General features: G+C 39.4%; 1 protein-coding gene across 5 annotated transcripts; it reads right to left on the bottom strand.

Moving 5' to 3' along the window:
• Positions 1-735: 735 nt before the first annotated feature.
• On the bottom strand, positions 736-23,619 carry TIAL1 (TIA1 cytotoxic granule associated RNA binding protein like 1). 5 transcript variants are annotated; one of them, XM_082310281.1, is made up of 12 exons: positions 23,205-23,386; positions 16,120-16,216; positions 12,563-12,712; positions 12,169-12,223; positions 11,771-11,858; positions 9,785-9,860; positions 6,440-6,548; positions 6,040-6,135; positions 5,869-5,953; positions 5,456-5,579; positions 4,832-4,971; positions 736-3,856 (listed from the first exon to the last, which is right to left on the bottom strand). In XM_082310281.1, the coding sequence occupies exons 1-12, from the start codon at positions 23,231-23,233 to the stop codon at positions 3,739-3,741; spliced, it is 1,167 nt and encodes a 388-aa protein (XP_082166407.1). In that variant the 5' UTR covers positions 23,234-23,386; the 3' UTR covers positions 736-3,738. The 5 variants fall into 5 exon arrangements, with proteins under 5 accessions (XP_082166407.1, XP_082166408.1, XP_082166410.1 ...); XM_082310282.1 differs by having other exon boundaries at positions 12,563-12,661; XM_082310284.1 differs by lacking the exon at positions 16,120-16,216 and having other exon boundaries at positions 23,205-23,619.
• Positions 23,620-25,000: the final 1,381 nt, after the last annotated feature.

Here is a 25,000-nt window from a genome sequence, read left to right as displayed (position 1 = left end):
AAATAAATTCTCACTCAGTTTCAAAAGAACAACTTCCTTTTGCTATTACAGCAGCAATCCACATCCCAAACCGTATCCATGTATAAAAATTCAAGTTGGAACAAGGCAGTTCTTTACAAACCCCATCCATTTTTTTTTTTTTGAAGTATACTGAATAAAAGATTGCCTGTCTCTTGCAATGTAAGAACAGTGCAACAAAATCTTTTATTGCTGACCAGGAAACAGTTCCACGTGATTAACAAAGGCTTGTGCCCTTGTTCAAAAACAGTCAGATAATTAAGAAGTATCAGACACTAATCATGTCCATACAGTTTAAGTCTGCTTCCTTGTGTACAAACACAAGAAAAACAAATCACTAATCTTCTGCAAAACTAAGCCGCATTCACTGTGAGACTTTTTTGGCGAGTGAAATGAAGGAAATGGTTCTGATACAGTGAATAGCTGTCTCATGAAGTTATCTTAGTAAGGAAGAAGGTTCTGCAGGAAGAGTATGTCTGAAAACCGCTAACAAATATACACAAGGAGGCAGGACTGATGAAAAGCTACATGTAACCTTAGATTCACAGCCTTACTACTGCAACTCTGCAAAATACAAAATGGCTTTGTACGAAAAAAAATTTAAATAAAACATCTTTTACATGATTGCAAGTGCATAGTTTACAAGTTCGGCCTTGTATGCCTGTTGTCAGTTTTACAGCCAAGAGGGACAATGTTTTGACAGATGACAATACAGGATAAGCCCTTTATCATGTTTCACTTTTATTGAACATTTTCTGCAAATGCTGATTACAACCTTGCTTCAGGTTGCACGCATCAACTTAAGCCATGATAAATCAATACGTTTTGAAATCCAAATCCTAGTGGTAAGGGGTTAAGTAGTGGTTGACTTCTGTAGTTAGAGAAATTACAACAGTGTAACAGTCACTCATAAAAGCAGTATGGTGCAAGAGGCTCTTTGGTGCCAAAAAATTGTCAGTGATGCATTTATGAATGCTACTGAGTAGAAAGCAATGCAAATTACAACTCTTCCTCGCAGTGCTATAGAAACATTAAAGTACACTGGAGACTCCCGTATCTTGAGCAGTCTGCGAAGAAATATCACCAGTAAAGAAAAGCTGTATAAAAACCAACGACAAAAGACTTAAATGAGAAAGTATATCCTGTCTTTCATCCTGAAATACAGGTCAGGTACGGCCCAGCTCTACAGCAGGCATATTAAATAATCAGATTTAAGGTGATCTACACATTGAGACCTGAAAGATCACTGCCTTAATCTTACACCCATTTATATGGGCATTCATGTGGCAATGTACTTGCATCATCTAAATCTTCAGTAGCGCCTAAAGAACATACTGCTTACATACCAGCATGCATCCAGAACATGGTCAAACACCTAGAATTATGTAGAAACCCCAGATTTCAAGTGAAGTCTAAGAAATCCTAAAGTAACTTGCAATTCATACATCTACTGAGTCGTGATTTCCTTTTTTTTTTTTTTTTTTTTAAACCGGGTAAGTATAACAAAAATGCAGACTTCGTTGGGATTTTTTTTTCCAAACTACAATGTATAGGCCGATCCTCGCGTAGATATACACATATATACAAAATTTATAGAAAAACAAAAGTCCTGTAGACAAAATTCCTAACTTGAGCGGAAAAACACTACGTATGCCATAAAGGAGAAACAGAGATAAAGGGCCAATTCTGTCATCACAAGCACTTATGGTTCCACACTAACTTCAGTCATTATTGCATGCATTAGATGCCCAGAGTTACAGGTATCTCTGGGTACAATTGAGCCAACTGACTAAATCGCTCTTCCAGTATATCTCACTTTCAACCTGATCTAAAAGTCAAGGTACTATTAAGCATGTCAAGTAGAAGAGGAGGAAAAAACCTCATGTGATTTGCTACAGCATTAAGTGTAGTTATTTGCACAACCTGGCTGGGTTTAACAAAACTGCAAGTTTCCAATTCAAAAATCTATTCTAACTTGCAACACCTGCATGGTAAGAAACAGAAAAGATAAAATACGCAGCTCCTCAGACACTCATTTAGAACTATCATCTCTAAAATCAAACATTCCGTTTCTTTTAAAATGCAAGTTTGCTTCACTGAACTATCACTGCAAATCCTACTTTTTTTTTTTTTTTTACTTGTGCCTGCCTCGGTGTATTTCAGCATACAGCTGAAACATTTGCACCCCCTAGCTGTCACAGGTAAGACACAGTACTTATATCTAACTTACATTCATTTTCAACTTCAAATTTATTGAGGCAGTTTATATCAATGTATCCATAAAATAATTCAGAAATAACCCAAGTATACCATTTAAACATCTTCATGATTTATCCATTTACACACTCAGTACACAAACAACCCAGCCTCTGTACAGGTTCATCACATGCAAACCACCCATAAAGACAAAAACTTTAATTAAAAATAAGTCACAACTCAGTGTACTGTTTCAACTGCATCTCCATTTACCAAATGGCACATTGAATATTCTCTAAAATAAGATGTTTTTAACAATCTTGTTAAAAAATTCTTGGGCAAAATATTTCTAGACTTAAAAAACATCAAGATTTTTCAAAACACTCAAGATACTATACAACTTATAATAACCTTGAAATAGGTTTACAAGGTTGTTAACCAAGGTATTTACATACCAAATAATGTAAAGCAAAAAATTCGTATTTCTAATGACAAAAAGGTGATGCATTAAAGATTTATGAAATTAAAATTAAGGCTCTTTGTTATAGTTCTTTGTGTAACTTTACATAATAGCCAACTTTGGAAACGTCAGTCTTGCACATTCTTGTCAATCTACTGCATTTAAAGCAGTAGAGTATATTAAGTATTACTTTGAATAATTACATTGCTACTTCTATGTTTGAGCATGCTTTTGAAACACTGTAATTATGAAATATTTACAATGTGTAGCCTTCAAACTATGTAAAAGCACAAGTATGACTGTCTGATTTGAATACAAACAACATACTTGCAAAAACGTTTTTACTTCTCAAAATTAAATGCAAATTTCTACAGTCTTAATAAGCAAACCAGCTCTGAAGTTTTAATGTGTGCCTGAATGTGGACAGTAAAAGTTACGTGAAATTACTCAGACAGTACTGTTTTTCATTTTAGACTGAACCACTCTTTGTATCAGACTGTTTTCTTTAAGCATGTAGAAAAATTAAATATTTTTTAAAAAAATTATTCCAAGACCTACATATGCTTTCTGAGCTATGCCCACAGGTTTCTTGAAAAATCAATACTGTCTAGCAGGTTGTAATGATTGGTCCACAGTTTATTTCAGGATGTGTGTTCAATTAAAAGCAACTTGCTGTTTTTCAACGTCATTTCTCTTAAAAAGCACAGTGATATAAAACACTGAAGACAGAACAAAAAAAATGGAATGGTAACCTAAAGATCAAATTCATTAGCCATTTCTCCTACTATATCAAAATTTGTAGTCAGAATTGTCTTTATTGACTTTATTTTTAATTTTTGTACACAAAGGAAAACATGTTCATATCCATCATGAACAAAAACTTAAAAAGGCAGAACTAGAAGACATTTGTGTCCTTCACCAAAGCAAAGCTGTGCTAAAGGTTCCAAACATTTCCATTTTTAAAATAAATATTTTCTTTTTTCATTGTCTACATTCCAGTCTTCAGAATGTCACTGGAAACTGCAGCCTATCACGAAATACACACTTTTAAACAGAGTCCCAGCTCACTGCGTTTGGTAGCTTGCCATACCATATCCAGCTTGGTTAGGTATTACAGGAGCACCTTGTCCCTGGGCAGGTTGAGCACCAAATCCACCCATCCAGGCAGCAGATGGAGATTGGCTTAAAAAGAAACAGGACGGTTAAAAAAAGGAAAGGAAGGAAGAACAAAAAAGAAAAAGAAACATGCAAACCAGTCAAGTTATTTACAAGACAACAGACAAAAAAAAAAAGAACATAAAAACATACTTCCAAAATCACTATTCATACCAAAATAAAACAATTTCTTCTTCTCCTTAAAGAGTAATTCAGGTTAAGTGCTACAACATGTGATTCTTGAAAATGGCATAAGCTTTTTAAGAACAAATTAAAAAAAAAATTCCCCACAAACCTTGGGTACTAGTTGCATAGGACAACTGCCTCCAAAGGCATGTACACACGCAGGTGGCTCTAAGTCAACATCAGTGATGCAGAAATGCAAAAAATTCCCAACGCCTAATTGGCACGAATACCAGCGATAGGTTTATCAGGGCTTACTATGTTTAATTGGCAAGAGATAATGAAGAATTACATAAGCAAAGAAGTTACTTTAAAAGTACGTTAAAACAAAAAAGTTGTTGTGAAGACTTCAGTCTTCAAGAGATCAAATATTAAAAGCCCACCCAAATTCTGAAACTGCACAAGTTAAAATGTCAGTATGTAGTTTCTTCTCTCCAGGGTCATGAACCCTTTAGGTAGATACCTGGGCTCCCTGGTTCAGACTCTCCAGTATTCACCACTTCAACTCAGAATCCAGAAAATTTTTAGATATCAGACAAGACCACCATCCCAAACTCTACCATAGATAAAGTCTTTGTGCCTCGAGTCTCAAAACACCCATACACATAAAATGTGTGATCGAGTACAAGTCAGAGTGACTGAGCGATCGGAGTGACTCACCCCATCATTCGGTCCATGGTAATCATTAAACGTAAGCTTTAAGCACGTAGGAGTCCACCTAAGGCTTGACACCTTGTGCAATCCTTGAACCAAATGAGCCTGAAACTCAGATGTAACACTCTCGGAATATTCTAAAAAAAATTAAATACGATTACTCACTCTACTCCAAAACCCTGTTGATTCCATGCTTGGCCATACATTCCATATGATGGTACTTGCCACCCATTCGCCATATATTGCCCGTATTGTTGTGGATTTCCATACACTTGGCTCCATTGCCCCCACTGACTGTAATCCACCTAAGGAGAGAATAGTTCATAGTACTTCAGGTCCTAGAGATGGATTATGTTCCTTTTGTGCTGCTAAGGGCAAAATTTTTCGCTATATCAATCAGAGGCTAAAACGAGCAATAATAAGATCAGAAAAATAAATAAGACATCGCTGTGACTTGATTAGATTCTTGTACTGTAAAACGCGTTTGTGTGTGTTCGAAATACCAAAGAATATTTGGATGGATAGTCACCTAGTCTGCAGTAAGTGAACTAGCAAGAATCAGAATTACCTCAAAGTTTCTCCCTATCTTGCATCATATCCAGAAGACAGTAACAGATATTCCATCAAAATCACTAGCCCAATTTGATGAACAACTGGAACATAACTGAGACAGAACATGGAATTTCATAAGAACGCTACCACAAAATTTAGCTATGACAACTGGGAAGGCATTACAGGTATTTACACAATTGCTTCTGTGATACAATGAAAAGGTTAAAAGGTAGTTACCTGTTGGAAGTTTTTAGTCATATCAGGGGATTCTTTACCCCAATAACATTTAACAACATGTCCTTCAATTGTGGTTCCATTAACTGAAACGATAGCATGTGCTGCACTTTCATGGGTTGAAAATCTAAAGAATGTAAAAACAAACCAATGTTATGCTTTATAGTACTTTCACTGGATTGTTAAAAAAGGGTGACTCCATACATACAGAAAATCCAGAGAAAAAGATCTGCTTTCACAGATATTCATCTTCTCAGGTAAAAAGATTGGTGGCCACTTAAAAGTTCCAAATTTTTCTATGAACATACGGTGACAGCTTTTAATGTATCAGCAGAAGTTCAATCAAGTGAAATTACAGAAAGATGAAACATTACAACATGAACAACCTCACAGATTTTATTTTCCTCTGTCCATACCTGACAAATGAGTAACCTTTTTCTGGAAACACTCTTATTTCCATAATCTGTCCAAATGGTGAAAAAGTCTGTCTCATAAGTTGATCTATAACATATAATATTTTTGAATTAGTAACCATCTTGGTGTCCAAAAAGCTTCAATAATAAAAAAGGCAATAAAACAAATCATACCTGTTAGCCCAGAGGCAATTCCTCCACAGTATACAGTACAATTTTTTGGACTTGACTGATTTACTACATCTTCAAATCTCAATTGTTTTGTATTATCTATAAAGAGAGAAGGCTGTTTTTAAGCAGTAAGCTAACAGTAACCACAAAGTCCCAGATACTTACCTTGTACACAAGTGCGGATTATACATTTAACAAACACATCTAGTATTTTATGACAGACCAGTAGTGCCACCACTACGCTGATATAATATACCCAAAAAATCTGTTCTTTAAGATCTGGAAGTCAAGCTAGATATGTAATTAAGTGACATGATTTTGGCAACATTATGTTTTATTCCTCCATCGAACGGTGCCATGCAAGAGAGCAAACACAACACAGCATTTCACATGAAGGTCTTACTTTCTTGTGTACTTTTGGGGGCTGGCGGTTTCCGTGTTGCCCAGTTAGTTCTGATCTGACGGCCTCCCAACCACTGGCCTCCCATGTGTACAATAGCATTTTCTGCATCCTAAAGAGATTAAAATAAAGATTATAACACATCCAAACAAGAATTATGTGCAAGTCTACTTTTAAGAAAGACTTGGTTGTCAGTTAATTCTGTTGACAAAACCAATAACAGTACAAAAAAAAAAAAAAGAAATTCTGAGCAACCACAGCAAGAAGCCAAGAATGAAGCAACATGAAGCCAATCGGTTACAAAGAAGGCCCTCACAAGTGATTTGGTAAAACCTTCCTCCCACCCCCATTTTCTACACACAGGTTAGAAGACAGCTTACATATACTCATACATATACTACCTTCACACAACAAGCATCTGCATTAGAATATTTGAAGGCTGCCCCAAAAAACTGCAAAGGTCACGCAGATGCCAGAAGCAATTACTGAAATAAATCAACTATAAATTATATATATTAAAAATCAAATTACTTTGCCAATTGACTGTATTAAAAATACAATACACAAAAGTATATTTAATACTAACAGATGAAAAGTCAGGAAAGACTTTTTAATCATCAAAATCTCTCACTGAAAAATTTCTCAGATGTAACCCAAGTAACTATTATACCATGCACTACGTGTTTGCAAAAGGCATTGTATAATAAGATCTGAATGCGTTTTTTCAGAATCTTAATATGCACTCAACATAATAGGCCAAGCTTAGGTAGAAAAATCCTAAGTTCTGGGAAGGCTGAATGGTAGTTACTAAGACACTGTAATGCTGAGATACAGACAGACTGAGCATGTAAGCTTCCTTTCTTTTATTATTTGCACACCCCCCTGTCCCATCCTCTCTTCTGCCCTCTGGAGGCATGCAATTTATGTCTGAACATAGACTGCTTTGCAAGTTCTCTAGATATTAAAGTCATTGTATGAACACACACACAAGTCCGTGGCCCACGTGGCTTAACTTCTTATCTTGAGCATCAATTAGAAGACAATCTTTAAGTTCACACTGTAAGCAGAAACAGCTAGTAATCAAGGGGTAAGTTTGCTAATACTTCCAAGAAGCAATTTTTCCCGCAACTGCTTTGAAAGAAGAGAGGCAGAGCAAATAGTACATATGTTTGAAATGCTTTTCCAAGGGCAGAAAGCTTAAGAAAGAAAACACCAAGCACAAGGGACAAAGAGAACATATGGAGAAGTTAAAGGTGAGCAGCTACCATTGTCCTGCCTCACACTGAAGGTTTCCAGTTATAGCAGACTCATCTCAAACTCCAATCACTAAGGACCTTGATCCTTCTAAGTTCTAACTACACAGAGTGCTCATTTTGAAGACAATACTTAAATACAAAAAAGCAATTATCAGATGACCAATAAAGGGGATGGGGGGACGGGACGGCAAACAAACAAAACACGAGACAACAAAAATCTTATTCAAGCACCCTCACTCCCAAAACATAACGAATAGGTCACAAACTGACTAGGAAAGGAAACTAGCTCTAATGAATCTTGCTGCCAGTCTTGAGGATCATAGCTACGACAAAAACGGAGACCATGCCGTAACTGTTCCAGTTCAATGGAGGAGTTTTAATCTTCTCATAACTGTGGTGTGCATTAAGACCTCAGGCTGGAGTACCTGAAGTCTGGGAACATATCCCACTTCGCCAAGTCTAGCAGGATGACAACAAATTCTGAAAAACAGGCCTTAAACTACCAGCTCAGGATGGTCGTGCCGTAACCCTATAGGTGCAGCTGCTGTTTGAATGAACAGCAATCAGGACATAAATTTCAGAAGCACTTTTTAGTATCACATTTAGAATTCATCCATTAATTTTGCAGAATGAATACAGAATTTAAATTGGAGTTTTTATGGCTCAGTCTTAAAAGAATCCAGTAACTTGCATTCCATGTGACTTACAACATTTCCCCTATGGTCACAGAAACCAAACACAACCATATGATAAGGGAAGAGGGGTACAAGGAAATAAAACATTCATTCCTCTTGTCTATTTCAGCTGCAACAAAAAAAAAAATGAAGTGGAAAAATGCACTAAATCAAGGCATTCAATTGTAATATCCTACGGTATTTGCAAATCTGAAGCGAAGAAATTCCAACTTCTTCTGATTAAGATTCAGCTCCAGACAACCGTTATGGAAGACAGAAAAAGTCCTGACATGTAGGACTTCTGACCACACAAACAGGCTTAGATGCCTAAAATCCATAACCATTGTGTTTCTTCTATGCAACATATTTAAGGAAAACGGTTTGCAGTTTCCCCATGTTGTCCTACACACGCCTCTCAATTTTCCAAATAACTTTCACTAATTTCTTACATTGTCAAACACTTATTTAACTTTCAAATTACCAAGAATTATTTGTTGAGTCAATTGTATTGCTATAAATGGTACGGCGTAGCACTATTTTTATCAGTGCTATACTGATTAAATTCTACAAATGACATCTTTAATATCAGAAAATAATATCCGACTAGTCACTTGTCGGAAGCATTTTTTCCCAAGCAGACATAAGATTATCCACTATGTAACACCATCCAGCACAAAACCAAGAACAGCCTTCAGTTTTACAATATGCATAAGCAAAATACTTTAGAAGTACAGAATCAACTCTTAGCTGTAAATTCATTGCTCAATACAAAGAACCATCTTAGACTTCAAAGCGTTCTACCACCTCAAGCGAAGGACCAACCAAGAGCTTTACTGAGACGCAGAGCTCAAGCAAATCGATCCAGCAATAACTCGGTGTATGACAGATCTGGTTGCATTAGGTCCCCAGAAAGACTGCGCTTTGGCACGAACCTAAACCTGGCAAACGCCAAACCCTGCTGCGTAGCACTGCACTGCTTAGGACTGAGGGCTCCAGGGCGCCGTTTTGCAGGGGCTCCCACCTTACACAGGGCACTGCACTGGGCCTGGCGCGGTGCCTCAGCTAAGAGACCCACAGCACCGCTGATCAGACCAGCCACCCAGCTCACGGTGGGCGAGACGGTTCCACAGACTAAGCTGAACTACCCTAACGCACCCAAACAAGCTTTCTGTGTTCAGGAATCTGCTTTCGGTGTCCTCCCATCTTTTTTTGCAATGTTCTCATAGCATTGCTGTCATCTGAAGTGTTTCAACCCTTCACCATAAATAACGGAAGTTTTTGACTGAAGTAAATTTGTCCTGTACCCGCAAATTTATTTCCCTTGGGAAAGTCTGATACATAGTGAATACATAAACAAAGAGGCGAAACTAGAAGTGCAAAATAGGCAATTATTTTAAATCTAAATTGTGATTACTCACCAGTTTGTTATAAAAAGATACAAAACCATAGCCTTTTGACTTTCCAGTTGCCATATCTTTAACTACCCGTGCATCCCTGTGAAAAGAAGCACAGCTATATGAGGGTAATAATAATAACCTGCAAAATAAAAACTAAAAGGAACCACACACACTGTATTGTGAGCATAATTTTTTCTTATAAATTCAGTTAGCCCTAAAACTACAGTCATTCCTGAACTCTCCCTATTGCTTCTTTACCTGTTAGAAAAAAGCAGTAGGACAAAAAAAATAACATGTAATAAACATGCAACCTATCCACATAACCTATACTGGCTAAAACTAGAATGTTCAAATTTGAAGTATAAGAGAAACAAAGTTTCCTTGTCTAATATTCTATTGGCTAGGGTCCTCTAAGGTTTACTGTTCTATAAATTACTGTAACAATTCTATCTAATTTACCATGCATTTTCTAAATAGTTAAATGTCTTCTGCCTAGTGATACAAAATATATGAAATATTAAAAAAATCGAAAAAGAGGAAAAAATAGGAATTAAAAGGCATACATGGCCTGTTAACAGATTTCTTTATTTTTCTTGGTCAATTCTCTACCATCATTTTGGAGTTTGGGTAGCTGTAAATTTTGAAAAATTGACATTTTCAGAAATTTAAGAAAGGAGAATAAAACTAACAACAATGCTAAGCACACCAGTACGAAAACAACAAATTTACACAGAAATTTTAGTGAGTAAGTTAAAATGATTGGAAATATAGAACTGCACTGAATATAGAATGTTAAAATGTAAATACTAAAATATGTATATATAAATAATGTATAATAAGAATAAATAGAAATGAGAAAAAATCTACAACTGAGTTCCAGTGTGCACAGTTCCTTGCAGTTAGCCTTCAAGATCCTGTCCATTCTTATGAGCAATTCTGCAAAATAACCAGAATGCTATTACTTTTAATTGTGACTTGGACTTTAGAAAAACTGCAGGTCTCAGGTATAAATATAGATTGAGAAACAGAAACCTGAATTATTCTCTTTAAATTGATTTTTAAAACAGTACTACTTACCACATTAAGAGACAAAAAGCAAAGTAAACAAAATAGCAGAGGTAAGAAATAAGATTTATGATTCATTTAAAAATATGCGTACAGAACAAGAGAAAAATAAGAATTTTGTTCTTAGAAATATAATCCTGTAAAGCAGTACAAAAACGTTCATGTGCAACTTTGAGAGATTTTTATAAAGATACACTGATAGAAGATTAACAGACTTTTTTGGAGCAGTACTCTTAAGGACACACATACTTTAGCACTCACAAGGATTCTTGTAATGTTAAATATGTTCAATTAAAACACCAGGTGATTTAGTATCACCCGAGTTATCTATGAGAAGTTTAAAGAAACATTCTCTTAACTGGCAGAAATGTGCACATATTGTAAATCCACCATTCTTTCATTTAAATATTATAATATTAATTTATCCCGTTATCATCCAAAAAAGTAGATTTCATTCTCATAAATATTAGCTTTTTTCCAAAATGTTCACAAGTTATTTAACTAGCTGCTTCATAAAATTATATTCTAATTGCCCATTTTTCTATACTGCCCACGAAATGCAGTATGAACGCATACAAAATACACTGAGGATGCAACATATACCACTTGTCAAGTCACTATTCTGTACACATTCTGAACAACAAAAAGTCACACTTAGGAACAGTAATTAAATTTTAATAAAAAGTTGAAGGACATTAGCATATAAATTAGGTTAAAAGCACATTGCTTTCAGCAAAACTGGAGCACAATTACATTACTGTATTTACAATCATGATAGATACTGAGATGAAACAATAACCCCTCTTTACTGCCCGCCCAACATAAGGAAATTAACATCAGAAAAATTATCTAAAAAGATAAGAAATAACATTTCAACTCAGAAACAACTATTCACTGTCATATTTTCTAACTGATATTGGAAATGTTTATTGTGATACTTACGATATTTTACCAAAAGGAGCAAATGCTGACTTGATGTCTTCTGTTGTTATTTCTGGACTTAAATCCCCAACGAACACATGGAAGTGATCTGAAAATAAATAATTTACTAATCAAATATTTAACTGCTATCTAAAATTTCAGCTCCTGAGAAAGTGATGCTCTGCACACAGCACTGGGAACCAGGAACGCCCAGGATTCCATCTGATGAGCAGCAGCAATTTAATCTGTCCACTCCAGTTTCCCCAGTTGCAAAGCAGAAACAGAAGAATTAGTTTGCAAAATTCTATTAAACACAAGATGGGAAGGAGAAAAGTTATGTTTAAATGCAGTTATGACAAATTATTACCACGTTGTGAAGTATTTGTGTAGAAGTGATACTGTGGCATTACTTTACTTACTGGATGTATCTTTTTTCTGGCTACTTGGTGTTGTTGCCCAGTTTACTTTGACCTCCTGAAAATAAGTATAAGATTTAGTATAAATTCACGAAGTTCTTACATTTCATAAGTTCATTCAAGGGTGGGTTACAACTGTCAATGTTTACAAATCATCATTCAATATAAAACGCTGTAGTAATCAGAACATCACAAACAATATGTTTCCTAAACAAGACTTACTTAAATCAGTACAGTACTTACAAGACTTACTTAAATCAGTATTTTAACAGTATTATTCTAACAATATTTAACGTTGGTAAACATCTTCCAACAAAATGAATGCCCCACAGTTTTATTAATATTTTTACACAAACCTATATTTCTTAAATCTAAGATTACAATGTAAGCAACTTACCTTTCCCAAAATTTTTCTCCCATTCATAGCAGCTAATGCAGCAGCTGCATCTCTGTGTTCATAAAATTCCACAAAGCAATAAGGGTCATTGCTTGTATGCTGCAAAACAGAAAATCCAACAGAAGAGTTGACCCTTCTGCTATCGGGTTGCTGAGAAGAAAATCCAGGAAAATATATTACTTATAGCTAGAAACTTTAAGAATGATTTGCATTAGATTTATGAAATAGCCTTTGACATTACACTTAAATGCAAGAATTATTTAAGATGGACTTTTTATTAAAGGTCTAGCCATTTCTGAAGTATAGTTTACTTTGTAGGAGGGCTCAGTACTTTAAGTTTACTAAACTAAAAATAATTCAACTACCAGAAAAGTGATCTGCAGACTGGATGGAAGGGGGGAAAAAAGCAGAAAAATTGAGAGAAGAACAAAAATGGCCTTCTGCCTCATCTATATACACTCAAAGCTTCAAAGGTTTGCTCCCCAGATACATTTTCGCCAGTTTTCTCTCTCCTCCTGCTTAAGAAGTCTTTCCTTTTATCTGCCTGAAAATCACTAGCAGACGGCAACCTAGAAGTTGCATATTCTCAGTCTCAAGTGAAAAATGTTATACCCAGCAACTGGGAAATATTCCTTTAAAAAGGCTCAAAATAGTTTGACTGAGGGAAAAAGATATTAATCAATTGATTGTTACTCTGTCAAATCTTGGGTATAACCTGTTTTTGTAGGATGGCCTATCAAGTCACCTTTAAAAGTACTGACAAACAAAGCTCATTGAAGTATTAAATGTACCAGAGTATTAAGTGCAAAGAACATAAAAGTTTTCAGAAAAGCTGATCAAGTGGAAACGATGATTAGAATGCCAACTTTAGCACTGCATTTAACCTGCCTAAAAGATGTAATGAGTACAAAAACTAGAGCCTTACACCAACATATCTACATCAACTACTCTGCATGTATATGGACCAAAAGATGATAAACGGCAATATTAAACTACACAAATTATTTCTTGCATGGACAGGGAAGGGTCTAGCACATAAAGAAACTGCTTTGACATCTATGTTCTTGAGTATCAACCTCCCTCAGTGTCAGACAGAGCACAGCTCTAACACAAGTTAAGTGCAGGCCTTTACCAGTTTTACTGTTTAACTTCTGAAAATTCACGCACGCCTATATCGACAAAGAAATCCTAATTCTGCCCCGTAAAATGGGACTGTACATCTTCAAACATAGTTCTGTCTTCATCTGAAGAGGGGAAACTATTAAGATCTAATAGCTGAACTGATCACAAGGCCTTTATATACCTAAAATCATCAAGTAGTCTGAAGTCATCCTCCTAAACAGTCAGTACTAACTGTCCCTAACTGATGCAAAATGAAGAGATGAGAGAAAATGTACCTGAGATCATAAAAGAAGAGTTTAAGTCACAACAGCCACGAAGTGCTCCAAAAGCACATTCACCCCAGATGCCCCAAAAACACTAAGCCTTAATTCACCCCTCTTCCCATACCACTTTCCTGCTGCAATGAATACAAGATTTGGGAAATCCATTTAAGGCCTTAGCAGATTTACTGTAGTTTATGCTTCAACTGAAGTGCAATTTTACTTTTAGACTGGGGGTTTGTGTCTCTTCTTTTGCACTAAGCCGTTGTCTGAACATGAGAAGAGCCTCTTTTGCAGATGCCCAGATCTTTAGGTGTTTAAGATACCCGTAAATGCTAGTCACACCATCCCTCTGAGTATTATATACCCCCAAACGCTTGAAATATCTAAATGCTTGACATATTCATGTCACGTATTCTACAAATGAAAAAGAGAGCGAGCAAACAGTTGGTACACCTGGCTAAGGGGGGGGGGGCGGGGGGGGCGGGTGGTGTCACAAAAGGAGAACATTCAGGTATAAACTTGACTGATGGCGGTAATAACAACGGACAGGTAAGAACCACTTACATGTAACTCAGTGCCTATGAAAAGTCTGCAACAAACTGATTAGAAGGCTAGGCAATAGGGACAGGTACTTTGACAGTTAAAACCGCTGTAGCTGCAGGCCAGTTCCAGCCTCGAATCCAACCTGCACTTGCTGACTGCTTGGTGACAGGTGCTGAGGTCAGCCCAGCGCCTTCACCTCCGTATGACTGAATATAGCTGCAAGTAGCTTTCTGTTTATCTACTTATTTCATAAAGACATCTCACTTGTTATTTCTATGGTTATGTAAAATCTTAAAACCACAAAGCCTAAATCAAGGTAAAATGACTGTTGGAATTTCTCATCTGGTTCTCAAGAAATCAAACGGATGCTAACATCTCTCAATCAGCTGAAGGCTGGAGCAGCAGTACCTTATTTCTGAAGACTGTATGACAATCAAAGGTTTCTCTCTGAAGAAACAGTTAACAACTGTGCTCTGTTATCCTTCTGTTTAGTTATCTTTCTTCAACAACCTTATAGAAAATGTGGCAGAGCTCTTATCTTCACTAAAAAGTTTTAATAAAATGCCACACGGGAAATTATTAGTTAAGACAAAGATGAGAGTGATTAAACAAGCATCAGGTGGATAATAAGCAGCTAAAAACCAAAAAAGCAGTGTGTCACATTGAAAAGAAAAGAAGACCACAGAGGAGTTACTAGTAGTGTTCCTAAAGAAGTCTGGTCGCAAGACTTGCCTTTTAATACTTTCATTAACGGTCCTGACAAATAAAGTGTGACTGTACTCAGGAAATCTGTAATTACAAGTTAGTACGAACCATAAGAAGTAGTAAAAAGTAGGAAGAGCATACAGAAAACCAGAGTTGAAGAACCAAAGATTAAACCTAGCAAAAGTTCCAATTAGTCCCTGCCTGCTTGAAGTCCATCAGTTATAAATGCAGAAGGAAGGAAAAATATTAGGGAGCGAGAAGTTGCCTAGGATGTGTCAACAAGAACAGAGAAATGGCTACCAAACCTAAACATACTAGAGTATTTACAACGGAGAGAAGAAATTATTAATACTTACCAACACTTTGAACAAAAGACCTTATCTGGAATACTAGGGAAATTTTGTCACTTTGTTTCAAGAAAAAAATAATTTCAGAACAGACAGGTGCAGACAAGAGCTATTCGCACTGGCACAGAAGAGGCTCAGGAAGAGCAAAACTTATTTTGAAGGATTTTTTACTTTTCATCCATAGTGAAGAAGGATTGATTTGAGAGGGAAAAGAATTACTGAGGCTCACATTCAAATAAAGTGAAAAATGTACAAAATAGCCATGAATAACACTTGAAACAATAAGGTTTCTGATCATCAGAACAATGTGGTTCTGAAAAGAGGGGGTAACAACCTTTTAAACAAAGTGGAATCTCATCATCAGCTGGTAAAAGGTACGTCAGGGCTACAGGCAAAGTACAGGACAGTACACAACAACACGTCTCTTCTGCAAAAAGTAATCCCCAAAGCCAAACACAAGCAACCTAAAAACCCACTACCAGTAATGTAAAAAGAAGCCCCCAACTCCATTTATTTTGGACAACTTTATCCTAAGTTACATTATATTTGCTACCCCCCTGGATGTGGAAGGCCTTACCTCTGTTATCATTTTACAGCTTTTGCATGGTCCAATCTGGCTGAATAACTGAAGTATAAGAACTTCAGTCACATCTCTGGAGAGGTTTCCTACATAGCTACACAAGGAAACAAAAGCAACATTTTAAACCAGAAATTTTCATCTTTTCTAATGTAATTACTATTTTAAAATCTTAAATGACTATGAAAAATCTCCCTTTAGATAGCCCAGGTATCTTAAAGACAGTATTTACAAATTATTTCACGACATAGTTTTAATGCAGCATTCATGTGGTTTCTAAATTATAAAGTTGGCCACTCAACTGAGAACATGAAGCTTGATTGAGACATAATACTGGACACCGATATCTAGTGTCAGTCGTTTCTTTGGCAGAGAAACGTCAAAACCAGCAAGAACATTGCTCAAGAACGTTGGGTAGAACAAGCAACCAACTGGGCAAAGATGTTTTAAGTTTCAATTCCCACTGAGCATCTAATCAAGACTACTTCTGAATTTGGGTACGAACCCACATCTAACTCCTGTTAGTTCAGTACCAGCTATCAGACATAAACTGCACTGCCTTGCAAGTGACGAAGTCAATTTTCCTGTTTTCCTGAACGTTTGGAAAACCAGCCCACTCACCAATAGGCAGGGCAATTTATGCAGCATTATGCCATAGGAATGCTCCGCACAGCACCCATCTCAACAGCTACCACCTCTATAAAACTCCCCAAAATTTTGGCAGTGTTATTTTAATATCACCCAAACTCTGATTTTTTTATTTACAAAACCTTAGAAATAATTCCAAGTTTTGAAATACCTATCTAGTTTAGATAGAGTCCTAGATTTACCCAGATAGCCAGAAATCCAATAGCAGAGTCTTAGAACTACTTCTAGATACTCTGCTACAGGTTACACTCACAAAAAGTAAAATCAGGTCACAGAGATGGCTGAGAGAGAGTCATGCATGCAAAACTGAATTCTTTAAACAAAAGTGACTAATTTGTAATCAAATTGTAAACAAAGCGATCAGTTAAGAGAAAGGCTTGTCACAGCAACAGAACTCAAAAGTCATCAGCACAGGGACATTCATTATCTTTACAATTAAGCCTGTCAAAACAAAGTATGCAAATGCAACCAATAACACGAGCAGAACTTTTGTGATTTAGCTGTTGAAACAATATACATTTATTTTACTGTGATCTATTATAGAATGTCACAGTACAGTAAACTAAAGTCAGTCTGAGCTGTTAATACACTTCTGTGAACATAAACGTGAAACAGCATTTCTTAAGTCTATGCATAAGCCAAATTCTTTTGAGTACAGCGATTTAAGTGCACACTTCTTTTGCTTAATGGGCATCCCTTTACAAATTTTGAAAGGCAGTTTCTGTGTTTGACAACTGGACTTTCATCTAGCTTCAGCAAAATTAAAATGGACACTATTTGTTTTCATCTGAACACCATACAATGATAAAAACAGATTTTTTTTTTTAATGTTGTTATTCTTTCAACAACTATGAAACTGTTCTGCACTTTCTCAGTCAGGACTCAAATGCTACACAAGATCCAGAGTGAGTTTCTTATATATCACATCACCTGAATATAGAAACATCCATTAAAGGCTTTCATGTACTCATTGCTTTCTTAATAAAGACATATGAATTAATATAAGTCATTAATAGAAGCTACATTCGCAGTCTGTATTGTTATGAAGCATTTCAGTAAAGGAGTTAAAAACTGCAGAATTCTGTAAGACCAATTACAGGACAAATTGCCCATCTCACTGACTTTTCAATTCTCTATTCTGAAAACTTAGCAGTTAAACATTTATCCATACCTTCCTTCTGAAACCTTAACTAAATTTTTGTTAATCATTCACCAAGATTAAATTGTAAATCACTAATAGTTTTAAATGGAAATATTAACCTTTGCAGATACTACTAAAATCAGATAGAACATGGATATAATCACCAGTAGGAATTCCCACATAAAGTGTCAGCAGTGCTGTGAACTTATTACTAGTACTTGTTCCCTTTGTATGTTGTAGAACACTATTAGTTACCACCATTCCTTAGCAGGATGCTGATATAAGCACCTGTACAGCAGCACTGACATGAAATTAAATATGGTGAAGTCCTACTAACATTATTTCTACTGCAAAATCAGATACAGCAAGGAGTACAATTAACACTATAGAAGAACAAAATCTCAGCCTCTTCTGCATAATATCAATATGGATTTTGGAAATGCAAGAACTCTGAAAAGCCATGTGAAGAATTCCTCTTGGTCTGACAAAAAAGCCAGGAAAATCCATTCCTTATAAATCTATTCAATTCAGGCTAGATAAATTACACTAACTGCTAGAAGAGATACTAGGTGGTTTTCCAATGCCACTATGTCTTCATCAAGATAGTTGTGAGTGAGGATGTTGCATCATAAACTTTAGCTATGAAACAGGTTGCCTCTTCATAAAAATCAGCAGTGTAATTCTGGACCACCTGATTGCTAGATTCAAATGGGATGTAAAGTCCTAACGGCCCATTAATTCTCTAAATGTATATGATAAATACTGCCTTGATGTTTAGTATTACCATACTCAGAAGGCATTAATACCTTTCACAAGTTGCTAACACTCTGAAACTTGAATAATACACACAGTGAGAATACTTCACAATAAAAGGTTCACATAACAAGGACAACATCCACAGAGACCCAAATCTCAAATTGCATGTAAAATAGGGGAATACAAACCCCTACAAATTTGAAACAATACACTAAAAAATAACACCTGATAGTTACTTTCGTGTCTTTAAGTAAAGTAGGCTGCAGTAATATTACCTCCTTCAGTAGTTAAAGATGACTTAAAAAAACATACAAGCAAACATCTTCAGTGTACAATGTTTGAATACTATATAACTAAGGAAAGAAATATATTCAACACATTAGGAACAGAAACCTTACCTTTCTGGAAACACAAAACTTTCCTCAGCTGATGCTAATCACCTGCCACACATCACCAGCCTATTGGTGCACCCAGTTTTCCCCTTTCTAGCTCAAATTTATACAGGATATAACATAACATCATATTTTCTATTCTACTTTATGAAATCAAAATAAGTAGAACCACACCTAAAGAAAACATATGACTTTTAACATGCTATTGCATGGTATTTCTACCTTTTTGTTTTATTACATTTTAGAGGATATATAATTCAAACTTCTTAAAAATTATAAAAGCCAACAGAGAAGAAGCACTTACTATACTTTTATAGGCTGTTGTCTTGGTTAATGTGACAGGGCAGCAAAAGTTGTGGCTTTTTGCATACAGGCAATAGTGTTTGTTCCCTTCTGCAAGTTTGAAGCACTTAAATACCAATTAATAAGCACATACAAAAAAACCCAAACCATATATATATATATATCTGTATGTAATCTCCTGACATAAATTTCAATATATTACACTTTTGAATGCTGCTGACAACACAAAGAATAAGAAACTGTATTTGAAATTCAGAGATCTTGTAAAATTGTCTAAAGAATAGAAGAAGCACATATCAGCAAGTAATGAGTTTTAGAATTAAACTCTTTGGCTTGAACAGAAAAATCCTCTTTGTGAAGGTATACAGGTTTTCATTGTATCCTAGACAGGTAAGGAAGAAAGGGACATTGACAGCCACTACTATTAGGTCCACAAAACTCCCCTACATACTACTTGGAGGAAAGATGGTAAATATGTTTTCACACTCACACAGACAACATGGAAGAACTGGCAGACTCCATATTTAAATGAAGGACATATGGTAAGCAATAAGGTAACTGATGTGGTGAAAAGTCCATAGAAATTCTAGTAGCATCTCTGCCTAGTGCTAGTGAGCTACTAGAAATAAAATGATACCAAGAAAAATCCCCTCTATAGACTCCACTAGAAGACCATATTCCTCTACAAGAGAACTGAGCTGAAAGGAAGTATAAGAGAAGTGAATCCAGCTCCCGATTCACAGTTGAAGTCTTACTTCTGCACCCCATCCAAATTCCATGGTACTTAGAATATACCACGGCAAGGCTAATGATACAACAACTTCTAGGTATCCAGTGACTGCTCATGAAGCTTTTTCTAAAACCATTAATAAGAAGAACATACAAATTTGGAACTTTTCTTCCAGTTATCAGTGACACCTGATAACATTAGCAACACATTAGGTTTCTCAGAGCTTAGTTTCCACTTTAAAGTAGAGAAAGGACTTTGATACAGCTTGTGATGGAAGAAGATCTGGCAGTACTCACAGAAAACAGAGCTTTCAAGTGTTCTATAAAAAAAAAAAATCAGAAGCCCACAGTTCATTTTAGGACCAGCTAAAAAAACTACACGTCGTAAATTTTCTATATCACATTTGAATTGAGGGGTGTGACAAATCCTACAAAAATGCATTCCTTTCTCAAGTTATCTTCAAATTGTTTAGAGCAGTAAGGAAAACTTTTTGGTAGAAAATATTGAACGTTACTCTTCACAATTCTATGAAGGCCTACTAGTTATGAAATGTGAGAAATAAAAATGCAAATGGTGTCTATTTTCTATATTAAGCCTCAGAAAATATTTTGAATTCTTAGAGGTTCATGACTGGCCTATCATGACTGAAAACAACGTAACAGCCCTGTAAGCACCGCAAATGGAAACAATTATTCCAGAGATATTTAAGATGGGCATAAACGTTTGGTGGTTTGGTGGGTTTTTCTTTTTATAATTAAAAAAATTGCTTGCAAGTGTTAAAAAAGAAAACTCCTTCCTAACCTACAGGTTTAGTTTTTCTTTCCTGAAGGAATAAATGAAATAGCAAAGACATTGATAAAGTATCACTTAAACTATCAACCAAGTACCTATGCACATGGTCAAATAGCTATAGAAACAATTTGTTCTTCACTTTTTTCTCCCTGCAAAAACAAACAAAAACAAGTTCAACGAACAATATTATTAGTTGTTCTTGGGGGCCAGTGAGTTTTATTTATATGAGAGATCATAACAGCTCTACATGAAAAGTACTAGCCAGGATAATAACCTTTAAAACACAACTTGCAATTCTAAATTTAAACATATTTCAGATAAAAGTAGGGACAAGAGGGAGATGTAAGAAATGCTACAGCAGAATTTTTGTCTTCTATGAAAAAAGCACTCAAATAATTACAGGAAAGTAACCCTACATGACTGTGGTTACTAGAAAACTACTAGGAAATGGACGTATATGCTGTTTATTAGTTTGACAAATTAAACAGTTACATGTGTGCAATAAAACATCTTGGGCAGCTGTAGAGATGCTGTTTCAGATGTCTTAGTACAAACGTAATCTTTTTCTTATCAGTGACTATGGGCTAAGTCAGGTCATCAGTGGATGCGTTAGTAAGAAGAACCCACTCCCAATGCAGCACCAAAACTTGTTAGCAGTAAAAGAACATCTTAAAACTTAGCCTAGATAGAGCACTTATTTTCAAAAAGAGGAGCCCATCAGGCAGAGAGGAACCTTGAAAATAAAAATGAGTAAAATGCTGTGTACCTTTGCCCTTTTCCCTCCTCTCATTCTAAAGCAACACTCTGAAAACTATGCCCACTATCTGGGCCAAGCACACTCAGACCATTTGGGTAGTCAACACAAAAAGCATTTAAGATACACTTATTTAAACTATGCATCTCAGGGAGCAAGGACTAAGTACTTACGCTACACTATAAACAAGTTAAAAGAACTTTTGCAGACATGGGAAGGAGAAAAAACACAAATCGCCTCGAAAAGCCTTAAATGCCAAGTCATCATTTTGGTAGTGGAAACAAGCTAAAGCAATTCAGAGATGTTTTACTCTGTTTCAGTAGTTTCTTTAAAGTGGCCTTGAATCCAAATTATCTTTGAAAGACTTTCTGAAGGCTACTGTCCCCAGAATCAAATAGACAAAGATTTCATTTGCACTGTTTTGAGCTGTGTTTCTCATATGGGCAGCCTGAGCATTGTACTGCTGAGGCTGCCTTTATTGTACGGACAGCCCAAACGCTGTACCGTTCATACAGCACCTAACACCCTTTGGCAACTGGGAACTGAAAATCTACGAACTAGTTAAAATAATCATCAACAGAATTATACGCTCTCAAGTGCCTAACCATACGTACTAGCCCCCCTCATGTAAGTCAATAGGACAAAGAAAACCCATCAAAACCATACCTGCAGAGTTGAAAAGAACTCAACAGCAACCAAAAAAAAGCTCAAATTTATATTTTTAAACAGAAAACAGATGACAGCCACCAAGTGATTAAACACTGCCTAGAGAGACACGGCCAGCGTACAGTTATTTCATTTGCCAGGGCCCAAGAGACTGCTATTGAACCACACTGCAAAATACTGGAGGGAAAAGCGATTTTTCCTATCCTGCCCGCTGCAGAGAGCCTCGCTTCACGGCGCTCCCACCCCACCACCGCAGGGGGAACACAAAGAACTTTCCGAGCGCCGGGGCCGCTGTGAGGAGGGGACCGGAGGGCGGGCGGGGGGGCGGCCCGGCCCGCTCCGCTCCTCCCGGGAGAGCCTGGCTCCCGCAGCCGGGCAGCGGGGCTCCCCCCGGGCCCTGGACGCGGACCCCCTCAAACCCCGAGTCCCCTCGCCGCCACCCCGGCGGCGGCAGCCCCGCTTTCCCCCCGGATGGCTGCGACGCCAGCCCGCGCCCTCCCGTCCCCGCCGCTGGCAGCGGCGCTCTCCCGCGCCTCTCCCTCCGCTCCCCGGCCGACACCCGCCCCGGACCCCGCTCCCCGTCCCTCCCTCACACGCTCTCCCCTCAGGCGCCCTCCGCTCCGCTCCGCTCCGCTCCCTCCCGCCCGCCGCCTCCCTCCGCTCCCCCGGGACCCCCGCGCCCCGCCGGCCCCGCTCCCCCCCTCTCCACGCTCCCGCCCGGCCCGCGCCTCCCCGCCCCCATCGCGGCCCGGCCACGCACGCCTCCGGGACCGCATCCCCCTCCCCGCCTCGCCCCGCCGCCGGCCCGGCCCGCTCCGCCCCGGGCCCGCCGGGGCTCGCTCCCCACCCCCGGAGCCCCCCGGCCCGGCCCCGCCGCTCCCCCGCCGTCCCCTCCCCACTCACAGGGTCCTGGGCTGCCCGTCGTCTTCCATAATGGTGGGCGAGCGCCGCTCTCAGCCGCAGCCGGGGGCAGCGCCGGAGGGGGGGCTCCGCCGCGCAGGGAGGCGAAGGGAAGGTGAGGGTGAGGGCCCCGGCTCCCCCCGCTCCGTCTCGCCCCCTCGCCAGGTCCCGACACCGCAACCCGAACAGGAGAGGGAAGAAGCACCACAAAATGGCCGCCGCCACCAGACACTCAGGAAGCCGCGCTCTGCGCAGCCGCGCCCCGCCGGCCCGCTCCCTCTCGGACCGGATTCTCCTTCCCGGTCCCCGCCGCCGCGCCGCGGAGAGCGCTGGGGATCGTAGGCACCGACGGGGAGAGCGCGGCGGGACGGCGGCCGGCGCCCGCCGCCCTTCTGGGTGTTGTAGTCCTGCGGCCGCCCACCGCGGGGAGCGGCGCTGGGAAGAAACTACCGCTCCCAGCATGCCCGGCGGCCGCGGGCGCGGCGGCGCGGCGGCCCGCCTCCCTCCCCGCCGCGGGGGGCGAGCCCGGCCCCCGCCGATTGGCTGCCAGCAGCCCGGGAAGATTCGCTTCTCTGCGCCGCCGCCGCCTGGTGCCGGGGCTCAGCGGGGCAGGGCCCGGCCCCGGCCCCAGCTCCCGGCCCCAGCTCCCGGCCCCGGCCCCAGCTCCCGGCCCCGGCCCCAGCTCCCAGCTCCCGGCCCCGGCCCCAGCTCCCGGCCCCGGCCCCAGCTCCCGGCCCCAGCTCCCGGCCCCGGCCCCGGCCCCGGCCCCAGCTCCCGGCCCCGGCCCCGGCCCCGGCCCCAGCTCCCGGCCCCGGCCCCGCTCCCGGCCCCGGCCCCAGCCCCAGCCCCGGCCGCTGCCTTGGCCGCTGCCTTGGAGGTAGCTGGGGAAAGCCCGGGCTGAACCACAGGCCCCCGGGGGTTTCTGCCCGCTGGGGGACTGACGCAGAAGTGTGACGGTAGTATGGGCATAAATGACGAATAAAGCGACCTGGTGCACCTCCGGGGGCTCATCTTGTGACGACTTATTGTATTGCCAAGCACTTGCCTGAGGGGAGTCTGGTTCATAGCATGATATGTTACTGCGTGCCATGTTTTTAGCAGGGCCAGTGGCGACAGGACAAGGGGGAATGGTTTTAAACTAATAGAGGGTAGATCCAGACTAGATATAAGGAAGAAATTTTTTACGATGAGGGTGGTGAAACACTGGAACATGTGGCCCAGAGAGGTGGTAGATGCCCCATCCCTGGAAACATTCAAGGCCAGGCTGGATGGGGCTCTGAGCAACCTGATCTGGTTGTAGATGTCCCTGCCCATTGCAGGGGGGATTGGACTGGATGGCCTTTAAAGGGCCCTTCCAACCCAAAGCATTCCGTGATTCTGTGATATGTTCACAACCAAAGACCGTGATTTTATGTACTGTCCACACGCGGTACCCATAACACAGCCTGCCTGTCTTCAGGTACCGCAGCACGTAAGTACGGTATCGGTTGTGAAGGTCACGATTGTTAGGAGATGTGCAATGCTTAAGGGGCTCACCGAGAGCAGAGGCGGTGGGGATAGAGGCCTGTCCATCTCGTTTCGTTCCATATACGCCACAACGGGGTGTTTTATAGGAAGCATACTGCAGGCACTGTTATTTGGGACCATGAAACCAACCTCTGTCGTAGGCACAGAAGAAAGCGCCGTTAATTAGCACTTAGAACTCCAAACAGCATTGGCATCACGAAGCAGAACTCGGTGCCAGCGACAGGGACTCCGGACGAATGGCAACAGAGCGGTGACGATGTCTCAGAGTAGTT

This window comes from Platalea leucorodia, assembly GCF_965183815.1.
Source record: "Platalea leucorodia genome assembly, chromosome: 4".
Lineage (NCBI taxonomy): Eukaryota > Metazoa > Chordata > Aves > Pelecaniformes > Threskiornithidae > Platalea > Platalea leucorodia.
Note: the sequence above shows the minus strand (reverse complement) of the source record. Positions and strands in the feature narration are given on the sequence as shown.